The sequence below is a fragment of the Physeter macrocephalus genome, chromosome 4 (genome assembly GCF_002837175.3).
Source record: "Physeter macrocephalus isolate SW-GA chromosome 4, ASM283717v5, whole genome shotgun sequence".
Classification (NCBI taxonomy): Eukaryota; Metazoa; Chordata; class Mammalia; order Artiodactyla; family Physeteridae; genus Physeter; species Physeter macrocephalus.
Window position 1 is genome coordinate 26,684,851 of NC_041217.1, and position 17,069 is coordinate 26,701,919.

The window sequence follows — 17,069 nt, forward strand, 5'->3', positions numbered from 1 at the left end:
TAGCTTACTATCCACACTGTTCTGACCTTGGCCTTTTTTTTTTTTTTTTTCGGTATGCGGGCCTCTCACTGTTGTGACCTCTCCCGTTGCTGAGCACAGGCTCCAGACGCGCAGGCTCAGTGGCCATGGCTCACGGGCCCAGCCGCTCCGTGGCATGTGGGATCTTCCCAGACCGGGGCACGAACCCGCGTCCCCTGCATCGGCAGGCGGACTCTCAACCACTGCGCCACCAGGGAAGCCCTTGTTGATTTTTTGATGATGGCTATTCTGACTGGTGTGAGGTGATGCCTCACTGTAGTTTTGATTTGCATTTCTCTAATGATTAGTGATGTTGAGCATCTTTTCATGTGTTTGTTGGCAATCTGTATGTCTTCTTTGGAGAAATGTCTATTTAGGTCTTCTGCTCATTTTTGGATTGGGTTGTTTGTTTTTCTGATATTGAGCTGAATGAGCTACTTGTATAATTTGGAGATTAATCCTTTGTCAGTTGCTTTGGTTGCAAACATTTTCTCCCATTCTGAGGGTTGTCTTTTGTCTTGTTTATGGTTTCCTTTGCTGTGCAAAAGGTTTTAACTTTCATTAGGTCGCATTTGTTAGTTTTTGTTTTACTTCCATTTCTCTAGGAGGTGGGTCAAAAAGATCTTGCTGTGATTTATGTCAAAGAGTGCTCTTCCTAGGTTTTCCTCTAAGAGTTTTATAGTGTCTGGCCTTACATTTAGGTCTTTAATTCATTTTGAGTTTGCTTTTGTGTATGGTGTTTGTTAGGAAGTGTTCTAATTTCATTCTTTTACATGTAGCTCTCCAGTTTTCCCAGCACCACTTATTGAAGAGGCTGTCTTTTCTCCATTGTATACTCTTGCCATCTTTATTAAAGATAATGTGACAATATGTGTATGGGTTTATCTCTGGGCCTTCTATCCTGTTCCATTGATCTAGATTTCTGCTTTTGTGCCAGTACCATACTGTCTTGATTACTGTAGCTTTGTAGTATAGTCTGAAGTCCAGTAGCCTGATTCCTCCAGCTCCATTTTTCTTAAGATTGCTTTGGCTATTCTGGGTCTTTTGTGTTTCCATACAAATTGTGCAATTTTTTTTTCTAGTTCTGTGAAAAATGCCATTGGTGGTTTGATAGGGATTGCATTGAATCTGTAGATTGCTTTGGGTAGTAGAGTAATTTTCACACTGTTGATTCTTCCAATACAAAAACATGGTATTTCTCACCATCTGTTTGTATCATCTTTAATTTCTTTAGCAGATGTATTTCTGATCTGATCCCAGGATGTGATTTCTTTTTTTCAGTACTCTTGGGAGGCTGGACAAAAGGGTGAGATGATACTCAGTAATGTCCAATGTTTGGACCAAGTCTCAAGGACCAGGAATATGTTTATCTTTCTTTTTTTAATGTTTTATATGGTCATGGGAATCTTGTGGATTCTTGCTGTGGTTCAATTTTCCCACCTGGAAAGCAGAGATTAGATTTTTTTTTTTCTCTGCTTTCCTTATACTATGGGCTACATGGAACTTTCTAGGAAATTCCAAGATCTGAAGCTTACTTATGGGTCATAACGGAAAAAATGTGCTATGTACATGTATGTTAATTCATAGGTAGTGTATATCTTTTATAATTTAGTATAAGTAAGCAAAATAAACCAGTGTTTATACCCAATTTTAAACAAGAGCACATCATTACATAGTCTCAGGAGAGAAGGAAAAAAGTGTTTAGCTTTGTGAGTAAGATAGCAAACATAAATACAAGCCATCAATTTATAAGGCATATCAAGCACCATCATGATATGCCACCAAATCCACATGGATACACACAAAGCTGACTAATCTCAGTCTGAAACAAAAAAAAGATACTAAGAACCAAAATAATTTTTTTTAAAAAAACCACACAACTCATCTGACAAACAAGTAGCTAAGCCTTAAATGAGGTGGCCGAATGGGGAATTGTTATTTGACCTACTGAATCATGACTGATATTAGCTAAGGACTATCACTATTTACAGCTAAACCCATGCATAATGTATGTCACGACTAAAAATTAAATACAAACTAATAGTCACAGCAGGATTGAACAATTAACTTATTCAGTTTTTGCTTGTTTACTTTACCAAACAAAACCAATTGTGAGTTTAACAATTTCTGTCTTACTTAAGATCTTTTATGTCAAGAAGCAAGTTATTCAAGTTTTTAATTTTCACAAATACATTTTTAAGTCACAAAGCACTAATTTCATTAAGGATCCAAAGCTAACCAATACCAGACTATGCAGATTAGGTAGAACCTAAGATATGATTTTTTAAAAAAACAGAGAAAACTTAGGCACAATTGACAAATTTGCTCATTATTCTTCCCTGCTTATGGGTGTGGTTGTATATACTTTCATATTACACATGCTGCATCAGCTAAACCAGGCAGAGAATCTCCTGCTCTAAGAGCATGCTTAACAACTGTTGGCTTCTGTCAAGTAAGACTGTGAAGAAAAAGTGGTTAATTCTGCAAATCACAGAGAAGATTCTAGGCCAAGACACGAGACTAGTAGCATCATCTTATTTATTAACGTAATTGAAACATTTTGCTGATAAAACTTTTGTCTGTGACTATTCTAGCAACAAAATTTTACTCAAAATATTTCACTGTGAGATGGTGTTGCAACTTGAATGTAGTTTTTATTAATGTGTTGATTTCCAAAGCAAATCTTATTCTCAAAATGGCAGATTCAGGGACCAAAAAGTGATTCAAAAAAGCTTCCCCCTCCCATGCCAATCCTTGAGACTGCTTGGATCAAGCTGAGGTCTGGGCCCCAGACCCAGACTGAAGGCAGAGGGAAAGAGTGTAACTCATTCCTAACTGACTGTTACAGGCTAATAGGACATTCCAGACATACACAACAAAGAAACCACGTGAAGAGTCGTGTTTACTGGGCAGCTATAGGAAGGCGCAGACCAAATGAAGTGGACAGAGCACATTCATCATCTTTACCACGATGCTAATCCTAAGGTGTCCAAATTGGATGAACTACAAAATCAATCCCTGTCTCCATCCTTCCCCGCTTTCCTGCCGTAGCCTTGGGAGAGATCCTGAGCTTTTCATATTCTACTGATTTATTTTTGCATTACTCTTTTGATTAATAAAATATAACATGCTTCTCTCTCTTAGTCCTCTAGAGAGAGAGAGAGAGAGAGAGAGAGAGAGAGAGTCTGTTTGGGGGAATAGATTTGGGCTATTAAAATACAAGTCATTTCTCCCTGTAATTCTCTGCCTTTTGCTGTAGTTCGGTTATGGAGTCTTGCTTTCAATTTAATTAGAACATCATGTTCTTTTATTCTTTCTGAGAAGCTGAAGCATGAGACTAGGGAACGTTGGGGGAAGGTTGGCCAAGCCGGGACAGGAAGAACAGCGTCTCTAGAAGCTCTAGTTCTGGGTTTCAGGCACTTCAGTAAGAGACTTTCCTCCCCTGTTCCCATGTACATTCAAGGAAAGTGAAAGCAACAAGGCCCCAGAGGCTGCCTGGGGTTAGGGAAGGGGGGTGGCAAATGAGGTACCAGCTAGCAGCACAGACCCCTGCCCCCAAAGGGCCATTCCTGGAGAAGAGAGTCATTGACACAAAGGGTTTCCCTCCTGCCTGTTTTTACATATCAGCCACTTTCATAAAAGTAGGAGGGACATTTTTTATTGGTGGGCAGGAAATGAGGCTCCAGACTCCTCCTGACACAATCTTTCTAGCCCATGCCCTTCTCACGATCTCTGAGCCTTTGGGTTGGCCTTTTGGGGAAGGAGCAGGACCTGAGTGGAAGTTGGGGTCTCGAGGTCATCCTGTTGGCACCTGGGGCACTACTTCAAACTCTGAATCATCTCTCTGGTGTTGGCCTTGGTTGGGTCACAGTCATCACGTCCTGCCCTGGACTGAGAGAGGGGCTCTGACCTCCCCCTAGCAAGTGAAGAACGGGGCAGGGCAGGAAATGGACAATTCCATCCAAAAGGGGAGTCACTTTTCCTGGTATTAAAGAAAAGCTATTTTAACATGATCCTTATGATTCACCAAGATAGAATCTACCCCATTTCATTCCTAGAAATCTACTTCTATGCTCCCATTCTTTTCCTCAGCTCATCTCACTCTCCCTACAAGCATGCCTTCTGCCTCCCCCTCCCCCCTCCCCCACTGAATGCCGAGAGCCAGCCCTGTTTCCTCTCATGGGTCGTGGACTAAATGGGGCTTGACCACAGAGCCCAGCAAAGGAAAAGTGGACCAAAGAGACAAAAGACAGCTGGTCTTTCTCGGATCTGCTCACGTGGATCTTCAGAATAAACTCTATCCATTAACTCCATATCCTTGAAAATGCGTGTTCCCCCAGGGAATCCAGCTCCCTGATTTCCTTTGTTTCGTTTCCTGGCTTGCAATTGTCCTGCCTAGACAAAGATACTTCTGTCACTCTCTCTCCAGCACTAATGCAATCTTGAGCACTTTCTGGGTCTTTGCCTTCCACAAACCAATCCTTTCTTGTATTCAGATTTCCTCCAAGCCGTTGCCATCTCCAGCTATCGGTTTCTAAGGGAAACCTAGCTACAGCCTTCCTCACCATCACATCCTCCCCCAGGACTAGCAAACACAAGGCCGTATACAGGGAGCACCTGAGACAAACATAACTTAAGAGAAAGACGCCAGGTAAAGGCTGAAAACTACATTTTACCTGGTTAGTATCATGGGGAACCAGAGGATCAGAGACCATGTGGTGTGATGACCTAAGGGGTCAGGGAGACGTTAGCCTTTTGCCAGACTCTACACTTGCTGTGTGACCTTGGACCAGCCATTTAATCCAGTGGATCTCTGCTCCCTCATCCTTTAAAGGAAAGGTTGGATCAACAAATCTCTAAATATCTTTCCAGTTTATGATTCCATAATCCTTAGCCAAACACTGAGACCCAAGAATAGGATCTCACTTCTGTCCTTTGGAGATTATTTTCATAATGCAAAAGGAACAGCACCTCCCTCACCCCACCTTGCTACTCTTCTGTTGAATTTAGTTTCTTTCCCTGGGGGCTATTGAAGGACGTTACAGATGTGAAATCTGTGGTGAAGAACATTGTTTCTGGTGTCAGATCCTACCCGGCCCCTTCTGGGCCAGGGTTGGTACTAGATTTTGAAAAAATTGTCCTACTCGTTCAGGGACCATTCCTCAAAGAACTAAAAACCCAAGAGCCAGAGACTGGATGAGGGACACAGAGTACAAGACGGTAAGTTCCTTTTGTTTCTTTAAGCAGGTCGTGAATGAGGCCTGAACAACTAGAACAGAGTCTGTCAAAACTATTTCCAGGGCAGCAGAGGAAGGTGGGAAATTAGGGAGAAAAGGGGTGAAATGCTTTAGCGGCTCTTGACACTCCCCCGAGATCTCTGTCCTGTGAGCCCACCCCCACCAGGCGGCGATGACTGCGGCTGCTGGGCTCAGCACAGGATGTAATCCTAACCCAGGAACAAGGCTGAGGCTCTGTTTCTCAAGAAGGACCTAACCTCAGGCGCCGCCTGCGTTACCAAGCTAGAGTGGGTGAGAATCACTGGTTCCCATCAGGGAAACTGACTGCTTTCTCCTAGGTCATCCTGGACTTACATTATGACAGAAGCATTTCCCAGCCAAACAGGCAATAAGTAATTCCAGTTAGCAAAGATCTCTAGAGTTGAGTGAACTGCTAGCATATTTTATTTCAGAAATGACTGCATTATTAGGATTTGGCCTTGCGTACGTGATTCTTCTCAAATGCAAGAATGCGTCTAAGTATGGCCTCCAAGGGCTTTGATGGTGATCTGAAGGTCCCTTGGTAACGCCCGGGCTGGCAGGGAACAACCCACATTCTGTCATCAGTCACAGCCCAAATAAGTAACCGTACAGATGCCACCAAGAAAGGAGAAGGGACTGGCTCTGTGTGATCACAGGCCCATCAGGAACGTGGTCGTCTGAAACTAGGGAAATGGGCTCAAATCCTTCTGAGAAACCCTCCTATTCCCAGACTTGCATCCCAGGTTTCAGAACATGAATGTCTCAATCTCGACCCCAGACTGCGGTGTGTGTGGGCAGCAGAGGGGAGAAAGTGGGTAGGTGGGTGAGGGTGTTGGGAAAGTGGAGGTGGCTCGGCCTCGTTCACCGGGTGTAGCCCACACGCACCTTCTGAGAGCTGAGGCTGGCTGCGGTATCCTATCAAAATGGAAGGAATACCACAGGAATGCAACAAGACTACAAACATAAAGAACCACGGACACTGACTGGATCCAAGTTCTCTGAGGAGAGAACAACAACAACACAAAACATAGAAAAACGAAAGAAAAGAAAGAAAGAAAGAAAGAATAATAGCCCTTTGTGGTAAAGGGCATGCTGGGAAGGCGAGGGCTGGAGCCGCCTCCCCAGAGCATGCTGGGAGACGGACACCCACACATCTCCGAGGACCGCATTTCCCCCACCCCTACCCCCTCACCCACCCCCAACCCGGAGACTAGAGGAAAGTTTGTCCGAAGATGACTGCGGAGTGGGGTATGCCGTGGTTCTCTGCAGGTCCTCCACACTGTGGGGGGTTGAGTCAGCAAGTGGGGACAACAGTCAAGATGAGATGGAGGAACAGAGAGGCAGGAGAGAAATGGGACGGACAGAGGCTGCAGGGGCCAGTGTGTTGGTGGGGGACGAGGGGCGATTGGAGCAGAGGGCCCTGGGGCTGCTAGCCCGAGGTGTTGATGTACAGCTGGCTCTGAAGAATGTAGTCGATGACCGGCTGGGACAGGTAATCCACGACATGGCCGTCCCCATGCTGCAGGGCCAACCTGGATGAGAAGAGACAGTAATCAGATGACATCCTTTCCTGAAGCAAGGCCAGAGGACAGGCCAGCCCATTCCCTTTCGGGGAAAGGGTTTACCCAACACCCCATTACCAGTCTTTGCTTAGGCTAAATACACGGCATCCCTATCAGGAAAAGCCCTCTTGTCCCCATAATTCCTCCCCCATCCTAACTCTGCCACTTCCTAACTGAGGAACCTTGGGCAAGTTGTTTAAGCCCATCTATTCTTCCATTTTCTCGTTTATAAAATGGGGGTAGCATTTGGGCTGATCTCAGTTATTAAAATGATTAAATGAGTCATTACACAAAGCACTTAGAAAAGCCCAAGCACACAGTAGGCATTTCAATGGAAGTGTTAGCTATTCTTATTTCATTTCTTTGTGTTTCTCTACACCACGGTCTCATGAAAATGAACCTTATGATTGACCCCTTCTTTTCCTTCCTATGGAAGCCCTGACAGAGAAGAAGTTGCCCTTCTCACAAGCCTGGAGGGCGGGTGGAATACCAAATACAGAAGGGGTCCGGTCATACAGTTTGGTTTCTGCACGGTTTTGCTCCAGCCTTGGTCTGGCTGCTCCCCATTTTCTATGCGCCTGATGGTCTTGGGAATGTCAGGCCCCAAGGAGCTATTTGTAAAAACTCATATACTCCTCCGGATATCTAGATTCTAAAAGGCATCTGTGCTCTGCGCTGTGAGATCTCCCCAGAGGCTGGCTCAGTGCCTTTTCAATGCATAGTGTCCTGACCTTCCAGCAAGCTAGGTCCCCAAGTGCCTTCCTGCACAGTTTACAGGGAGCCTTCTTGAAAAAGTGGTCTATACCTGTGGTTTCCAAATGCCAATACCAGCTTCACGAGAATCACCCAGGAAGCAGATAGCCAGGCCCAACACCCAGAAATTCTGATTCAGTGGGACTCAATGGGACACGGGAATTTGTGCTGTGTAAGTTCTCATGGTAATTCTATTGTGCAGCCATGGCTGGAACCACAGCCTTCCCCTTTCCACTCACTGGCTGTTGTCACTGGGTTTCTGCTCTCACCTCACAGTTGATGCTACTATTTCAAGTGTCTACGTAATCACCTTCCAGGGAAGAAGTCCAGTGGACCTTTTAAAATCCTGGGCTCATTTGATTTCTCTGAAACATGCGACACAGATGACAACTGACAGGGCTCTCCATCTTTGTACCCTCTGCTGCCTTTGCTCCAGGGCCACCAATGCTGGTGGTTTCTGACTGCCCCTTCGTCTTCTTTTATTTTTTTATTACTTTTTAAAAATTGAAGTATAGTTGATTTACAATGTTGTGTTAGCTTCAGGTGTAGAGTAAAGTGATTCAGTCGTACATATCTATCTATCTATTCTTTTTCAGGTTCTTTTCCCTTGTAGGCTATTACAAAATATTTAGTATAGTTCCCTGTGCTCTACAGTAGATCCTTTATACATAGTATAAAGTAGATATTTTATATCTACTTTATAAATATCTACACAGTAGATATTTTATACATAGTATAAAATAGGTATAAATTTTATACTAATGTATAAAATATCTACTGTGTAGATAAAATATCTACACAGTAGATATTTTATACATAGTAGTGTGTATATGTTAATCCCAAACTTCTAATTTACTCCTCAGCCTTCTTTTAAATGTGAATGTGTTTTAAGTATTTCCCATAGCCTTCTTCTCTTCTTGCTGACTCTCCCTGTGAGCGTAGCCACAGCCCTGAACTTTAGTTTACACTTAGGTACTCATGGCTTTCAGTTTTATTCCACTTCCAGACCTCTATATTCCACACATCTTATTATTCCACTGGACCTTTCCACTTGGGGGTTGTGGTGAAGACTGTTAACTGGCCCCTAGTATCCATTCTTTCTTCTGCTTAGTACTACAACCGCCCAAGATTTAGTTGGACTCAGGGCTGCCAAGTTACAAAGTCTACTCCTAGCCTCCAGGGAGGCTGGGCATGGCCACATGACTGAGGCTAAGCCAGGGGGATGAAGGGGAAGGGATATGTGCAACTTCGGGTCACCTTCTTAAGGACAGAGCTCCTTGCCCTTTCCCACGGGCTGAGAACAGTCACTGTAGCAGCTGTGGACCCTGAGAGGGAAGCTTCACATTGAAAAGAACAGAGATTCAGTTTCTCCTGACTTCAGTAAGAGGGATATAAACATTTCTCTTATTTAAAACCCTAACTATTGGGGGTCTTTTTGTTATGGCAGTTTAACCTAAACCCTTACAAATTCCATGCGTACCTCAAACTAAAAACCTCCTTTTCCCCCTTCAAACCAGCTAAAACTAGTAAATGGCCTGTCCCCCTTTTAAAAGTCAATGACTGGGGATAAATAAATGAGCTCTAAAAAGAAGGCTGCATACTGGGGCAGCAGGTGTCAGCCAACCTAACGGTCAGCCTGGACTGAGGAGAGTCGTACGGAAACTTGTAAGCCAGTCTGACCAAGGCCGTTTGTCAAACGTACCTGCTCTTGGTTGAGCTGACGACAGACATGGGATGGTTGACGTCATCCTTTACCACCATTATGTTGTTCTGGGGACAAAGCAGAGAGAGCAGGTAGCCAGTCTGTCCCACTAAACTCCCTTTGCATCCTCACTTCTCCAGCCCCCAGGCTTCTCAGAGAAGGGCCACGTCACATGACTGTACCAGCAGGGAGATGGAGGACTCACTTTGTATTTGCGGAGTATTGAGGAGTGATTCATGATTCGGTCTGTGTCGGCTGCGTCCCGGGGCACCACCACGATCCCAAAGTCCCCGACAATCACCTCCATCTGAAGAAACGGTGAGGGGGGAGGGGGGCAGAGAGAGAGAGAGAGAGAGGAAGCGCCCTTTGGTGAGACCTTGACTACAAACCCCTACCAAGCAACTACCTAGCAAGGTGGGGCTATCTTCTCTTGGAACCCCAAGCCTTAGTCCCAAACTCGCCTTCTCAGCCCCATCAGTCAGCTCCCTCAAGTTACAACCTGTAACAGTGTTCGTGGAATGAGTGGGAACTTCACCTGGCACCCTTAATGAACACCTCTAGACTGAATTAGTAAGCGCGCTCCTGCGTGTCGAGGCAAGGTCTCTCCAATTCCTGAGGCTCCCGCGGAGCTCATAACGCTGAAGAGCCGCATGACACATGGTCCTTACCTGGTAAGTACCCTCTTCGGTTGCCCAGCAAGCATACCCCAGCCCCCGGCTGGTCTCCTGAGAGGGGCTGGAATGCTCCCCTGGCTCCCCCATGTCAAAGCTGCTGTGGGACTCAGGGCAGCGAAAAGCAGGGAAGGGCTTGGAAAGCATCAGTGTGCACACGGGCAGCGATAAGGAGGATAACTATGGGGTCACTTCTGAAATCAGCCTCCGATAGAAGCTGGCTCCCATCGTGAGAAATGAAACCTTTACATTTAAAAAATATTTTGTTTCCTGATTATAGATACAAGCTTGGGAAACTCAGAAAAAGAAAAAAAATGTAGAAGAAATCAATCACAACCACACAATCCAGAGAACCACTGTTAACAAGTCAGTATTTATGTTCAGGGTTCTTTTCTCTACAAATTGATGTGCGTATCCACAACTGGACTGAACTGCAAAATTAATCATTTTACCTATACATTTTTTTTCTTTTAGCATTATATTGTGAGCATTTTTTCATACGGTTATAAATATTTGAGGACTTCCCTGGTGGCACAGTGGTTAAGAATCCGCCTGCCAATGCAGGGGCACAGGTTTGATCCCTGGTCCTGGAAGATCCCACATGCCGTGGAACAACTAAGCCCGTGTGCCACAACTACTGAGCCAGCACTCTAGAGCCCATGAGCCACAACAACTGAGCCCGCGCCACAACTACTGAAGACCACACGCCTAGGGCCCGTGCTCTGCAACAAGAGAAACCACTGCAATGAGAGGCCTGCACACCTCAATGAAGAGTAGCACCTCCTCGCTGCAACCAAAGAAAGCCTGCGTGCAGCAACAAAGACCCAACTCAGCCAAAAAAAAAAAAAAAAAAAAAAATTGAAAATGTGTTTTGACAATCTGTATATTTCATTGCCTGACTATACTGTGATATACCGTGATATATTAAATGGAATTTGTGTTATAGACAGTGTACAGTTACTTCTGATTTTTGCAGTTATAATAACACTTTGTTGAAGATCTGTATACATAAACCTTTTTCCACATCTCTGATTATTTTCTTAGGATAGGAAGTAATATCATTGGATGAAAGGATATGAACTGGACACATTTCAAGTCTTGAGACTTATTACCAAGCTGCTTTCTTGAAGGCCGTGGAATTTTTCTTTTCAAAGAGCCTGAGAGTTATGGCATTTAATAGACTTGGATCTAGCCTGGGCATATTACGGTTTAGATCTTGCCAATTAAGGATCCCAGATGGAGGGAGAAGGGGACGGGCAGGTTTCTTCCGAGCATGCAGCTCATTGGGCAAGACCTGCTTTGGGGCAAAAAAAACAGGTTTTTCCTCATAATTCTCCAACCGAGTGCCACAAAAACAGACATTACAGAGCACTACAGCCACTTCTTCTCTATCAGAGGATTTCTGTACCAGCACAATTCCACTTCTAAGTCTGATTCACTGATTAGGCGTGTGTGTGCCTGCACTGTGCACCTGTGTGCCCTTGGCTATTTCCATCCACCTTCACCCTACTTCTCCCATCGCTTACAACTGGAGCTAGAGCTGCAATTAAAAATTGGCTGAAGGTGCCATAGGAGGGAAGTTGTGGAGAGAAATTAAAAGCTGGGTGTACAACATCTGAGCCCACATTGGATCGTGCTATTTGGAAGATACAGAACATTACACAACATACTGCATCTACTGGTGATGTTCAGATCCGGTAAACTGGCCCCAAGTCTTTGTCCCATAAACCAGGAATGTTAGGGAGAGGCAGGGCAGGGAGTTGGAGGTAGATCCAGCCTCTCCTGCCATAGCATTTAGAATATTGCACTGGGACTCACTACTTAGAAGGTAATTGAAGACGCTGGTTCTCAAATTTGGCTGCACATTAGAATCACCTGAGGACCTTAAAAAACCCTCAAAGCCCAGCTCACACCCAAGATCAACTAAATCAGAATCTCTGGGAATGGGGCCCAGGCATTAGTTGTTGTTGTTTTTTTTTTAATTCTCTAGGTTTTAATTCCAATATGCAACCAAGTTTGAGAACCAGTGATCTAAGTACTGAATTAAAACTTGAGGGGAATTATTAGGGTAGAGAAAGAGCTAGAAAAGAGAAGGGAGGAGAAAAGAGAAGAGATGGAAAGGGAAGGGGAGGGGAAAGGAAGGGAAGAGAAGAGAGTCCATCCAAGCTGGTATACATGGAGATTCCTCAACTGCCTGGCTATGTAGGTAGGTGTTTCGAGATATCTGGTGTTGATTGTATAACATAGGATCTGAATTCAATTTGATTCTGAGGATCTGATGGATGTTTCATGTACGATGCGTGAAATAACAGGGCTATTTAAAGTGAGCATTCTAGGACTTCCCTGGTGGCGCAGAGGTTAAGAATCCGCCTGCTAATGCAGGCGACACGGGTTCGAGCCCTGGTTCAGGAAGATCCCACATGCCGCGGAGCAACTGAGCCCGTGTGCCACAACTACTGAGCCTGAGCTCTACAGCCCGTGAGGCACAACTACTGAGCCCACGAGCCACAACTACTGAAGCCCACGCACCTAGAGCCCATGCTCCACAACAAGAGAAGCCACTGCAATGAGAAGCCCACGCACCGCAATGAAGAGTAGCCCCCGCTTGCCGCAACTAGAGAAAGACCGCACGCAGCAACGAAGACCCAACGCAGCCAAAAATAAATTTAAAATAAAAATAAAAAAATAAATAAAGCACATATATATATACATATATATGTATATATATAAAGTGAGCATTCTAGTTTAAAGCATTAAAACAACGGTTCAGAATGGCAGTCAGTCCTCACGGGGAACGGCCCTACCCGTGACATTAGTGCAGCTGCTGCTTTCTACTCAGGAACTAATGATCTGAGCACCCAATCAATAACAACGCTGGCTGCTCAATGGGTGGCAAGCAGATGGAGACCTTGATGCTTGAGATGGAATTCCTCTTCGAGAAACAGGTGACAGATCTGCCCTCTGGGAATCACAGATGGGGTGAAGGAGATGGGTCTACCAGACAAGACACACAGCTTTACCACATCCAAGGGGCGTTTCTGCAGGGGTTTGGACCAGAGAATGCAGACCTTTTCTGCTCTTTTGGCCAGACCTCAGGACATGGGCTTGATTTTCATGCCAGAAGGTGTTTGTGTGTGTGTGTTTTGGGGTGCTAGGAGGTGCCGGGTGCTAGAGTTGGTGAGGTGCGTCCTCATCCCACAGGTACCGATCTCCCTCCAGGAGCTTAGCTGCCCTGCCCACCCCCACCCCTATCCTTGTCTCCTGTCTTCACGTGGCCTCCAAGATCCACCCTCTCCTGGTCGTCCTTCTACCTCGCTGGTTGCTCTTTTGTGGTCTCCCTGTGCTGTCCCTTCTCATCTCCCCGATCTCGAATGACTGGAGTCCCCAAGGCTCAGTCCTTGGAGCTCTTTTCTTTTCTATCTACACTTGCACCTTTAATGATTTCATTCAATTTCAAAGCGTTAAAGACACATGGAAGGCTCCCAAATTTATATCTCCAGCGTAGACTTCTCTCCTGAACTTCAGACTCATACATCCAGCAGTCTCTTCAATGTGCCCACTTGGATGAGGCATCTCAAACCTAAATAATATGTCCACGAGCCCCTGAACCTTCTGACATCAATCAGTCAATCAGTCAAACCCCTCCACCATCATCCTACAGGCACCAAGATGCTTTTCCTGTAGTCTTTCTCATTTTAGTAAATGGAAACTCTCTCCTACAACTGCTCAGGCCAAAGCCTTGGTGCTTTCCTTGATTCCTCTCTTTCTCTCACATCCCACATTCAATCTATAAAGCAACCCAATTGGTTTGGTCTTCAAAACAAATCCCAGAATCTGCTCATTTCTCACCATTTCCATCACTTCTACCCTGGTCCAAGCCTCCTCTGGTAGGTTAAATAATGGGCCCCCAAAACACCGAGGTCCTAATCCCTGGAACCTGTGAATGTTATTTATCTGGCAAAAGAGACTTTGCAGATGTGATTAAAGTAAGGATCTTGAGATTATTCTGGATGACCTAGGTGGGCCCTAATGTAATAACAAGTGTCCCTTAAAGAAGAAGGCAGAGGCAGATTTAACACAGGAGAGAGAATATAATGTGAAGATGGAGCAGAGAAGATGCTACACTGTTGGCCTTGAATATGGAAGAAGGGACCAAGGCATGCAACAAATGCAGCTCTAGAAGCTGGAAACGGTGAGGAAACAGATTCTCCCCAAGATCCTCTGGAAGGACTACGGCTCTGACTACAACTTAGTATTGGCCCAGTGAAACCTATTTCACACTTCTGGCTTCCAGAAGTGACAGAGAAAAAATGTGTGTAGTTTTAAGCCACCAAGTTTGCAGCAACAGAAAACTAATTCATATATGATCTTATTTGCAAAGCAGAAATAGAGACACAGACATAGAGAACAAATGTATGGATACAAAGGGGAAAGGCGGGGAGGTGTGTGGGATGAATTGGGAGATTGGGATTGACATATATATACTATTGATACTATGTATAAAATAGATAACTAATGAGAACCTACTGTATAGCATAGGGAACTCTACTCAATGCTCTGTGGTGACCTAAGTGGGAAGGAAATCCAAAAAAGAGGGGATATATGTATATGTATAGCTGATTCACTTTGCTGTACAGCAGAAACTAACACAACATTGTAAAGCAACTATACTCCAAAAAAAATTATTAAAAAAGAATTTTTTAAATTAAAAAAATGAAAACTAATTCATCTCTATCAGCTCTCACTTGGCTTGCTCTGGTTTGTTTTTCTCTTGCCTTTTTCAGTCTATTCCCAACATCCAGACTGATAATGTGAATATACCAAATTATGTTGCTCCTTGGCTTGAAACCCTTCATTTAAATACCAAGATGGCGGTGTGGGAAGGGGTCAAGATGGAGGTGTGGGAAAACACAGGGTTAGGTCTCCCCACAACTAGGGTGCCTGCCGGCTGCTGGTGGGGAACCCTGACCCACAAGAAGACGGGAGGAACCCCAGAGTGAACCGGTAGGATGTAGGGGGATCGAGGGGGAGGAGAAGTGGAGGCCAGACAAGATCTGCACCCCTGAGGCCAGGGATATCAGGAGAGGCAGGTGGGAGGGACTCTCCAGGAAGAGCGGGAGAGGAGCAGAGGGTGATTGCCCTGCCCACTCGGGCACGGGGAACCTGCTGAGCTCCCAGGCTGATCTCCCAACCTCCAAGGCCCCTCCAGGCTGCACGGGTCCTTGGAGGCATAGGAGGGAGGCCAGGGGGATCAGGAGAGGCAGGCGGGAGGGGCCCTTGGGGAGGAGGGGGAGAGAAGTGGGGGGGATTGCCCCGCCCACTTGGGCATGGGGAACCTGCTGAGCTCCCAGGCCGGTCCCCTGCCCTCCAAGGACCCGCCTTTCCCCTCCAACTGCATTGGTCCTGGGGGCACAGGAGGGAGGCCCAGGAGATCAGGAGAGGCAGGTGGGAGCGGCCCTCCCAGACCCCAGACCAGAAGAGCAGGAGAGGAGAGGAGGGCGTTTGCCCCACCCACTCGAGCCCAGGAAGACTGCTGGGCTCCCAGGTGAGGTCCCCTGCCTTCTGAGACCAGGGGTGGGGGGCACGCCTGGGCCCCTTCTGTTCCTTGAGCCTAAGCCCCACCCTCCACAGCCCCCAGGGCCTTTTCCGGCCCTGTGGGTCCTGAGCATTGGCCCCACCCACCACCCAAACCTCGCCCTTGATTAGGCCCTGCCTTCCACAGCCAAGGCCTTCCCTACCCCCACCCCACCTTTTTTCTTTTCTTTTGCTGCCCATGTGGCTTGGGGGATCTTGATTTGCAAGCCCGCAGTCAGGTGAGAGCTCCTGCAGTGGGAGCTCTGAGTCTGTACCACTAGACTAACAGAGAACCTCAGACCCCAGGGAATATTCATCAGAGTGAGGTCTCCTGGAGGTCTTCATCTCAGCACCAAGACCCAGCTATACCCAATAGCCTACAAACTCCAGTGTTGGAGACCTCAGGTCAAACAACCAGTAAAACAGGAACACAATCCCACTCATTAAAAAAATAAAAATAAAAATAAGATGGCAAAAAAATATGCCACAGACAAAGGAGCAAGGTAAAAACCTACAAGATCAAATAAATGAAGAGGAAATAGGCAATCTACCTGAAAAAGAATTCAGAGTAATGAGAGTAAAGAAGATCCAGAATCTTGGAAATAGAATGGAAGCACGGATTGAGAAAATACAGAAGATGTTTAACAAAGATCTAGAAGAACTAAAGAACAAACAAACAGAGATGAACAACACAATAACTGAAATGAAAAATACACTAGAAGGAATCAATAACAATAATGGAGGCAGAAGAACGAATAAGTGAGCTGGAAGACAAAATGGTGGAAATAACTGCCAAGGAGCAGAATAAAGAAAAGAGAATGAAAAGAATTAAAGACAATCTCAGAGACCCCGGGACAACACTAAATGCACCAGCATTCCAATTATAGGGGTCCCAGAAGAAGAAGAGAAAAAGAAAGGGTCTGAGAAAATATTTGAAGAGGTTACAGTGGAAAACTTCCCTAACATGGGAAAGGAAATAGTCACCCAAGTCCAGGAAGCATAGAGAGTCCCACAGAGGATAAACCCTAGGAAAACCACACCAAGACACATATTAATCAAGCTAACAAAAATTAAATGCAAAGAAAAAATATTAAAAGCAGCAAGGGAAAAAACAAAAAATGACATACAAAGGAATCCCCATAAGTTTATAAGCTGATTTTTCAGCAAAACCTCTGCAGGCCAGAAGGGAGTGGCAGGATATACTTAAAGTGATGAAAGAGAAAAACCTACAACCAAGATTACCCAGCAAAGATCTCATTCAGATTCAATGGAGAAACAAAAGCTTTTCAGACAAACAAAAACTAAGAGAATTCAGCACCACCAAACCAGCTTTACAACAAATGCTAAAGAAACCTCTCTAGGCGGGGAAACACAAGAGAAGAAAAAGACCCACAAAAACAAACCCAAAACAATTAAGAAAATGGTAATAGGAGCATACATATTGATAATAACCTTGACCATAAATGGATTAAATGCCCCAACCGAAAGACACAGACTGGCTGAATGGATACAAAAACAAGACCCATATATA

General features: G+C 45.2%; 1 protein-coding gene across 3 annotated transcripts in view; it reads right to left on the reverse strand.

Moving 5' to 3' along the window:
• Positions 1-5,676: 5,676 nt before the first annotated feature.
• NMNAT2 (nicotinamide nucleotide adenylyltransferase 2) overlaps positions 5,677-17,069 on the reverse strand; it is a 184,484-nt gene continuing 173,091 nt past the window's right edge. For 2 of the 3 annotated variants that reach the window (XM_024133855.2, XM_028488419.2), the window contains exons 12-14: positions 9,499-9,600; positions 9,294-9,361; positions 5,677-6,808 (exon numbers count right to left, since the gene is read on the reverse strand). In XM_024133855.2, coding sequence (XP_023989623.1) covers positions 6,706-6,808; positions 9,294-9,361; positions 9,499-9,600 — 273 coding nt within the window. In that variant the 3' untranslated portion in view covers positions 5,677-6,705. The remainder of the gene's footprint in view (positions 6,809-9,293; positions 9,362-9,498; positions 9,601-17,069) is intronic. The other variant, XM_024133857.3, reaches the window with a different exon arrangement.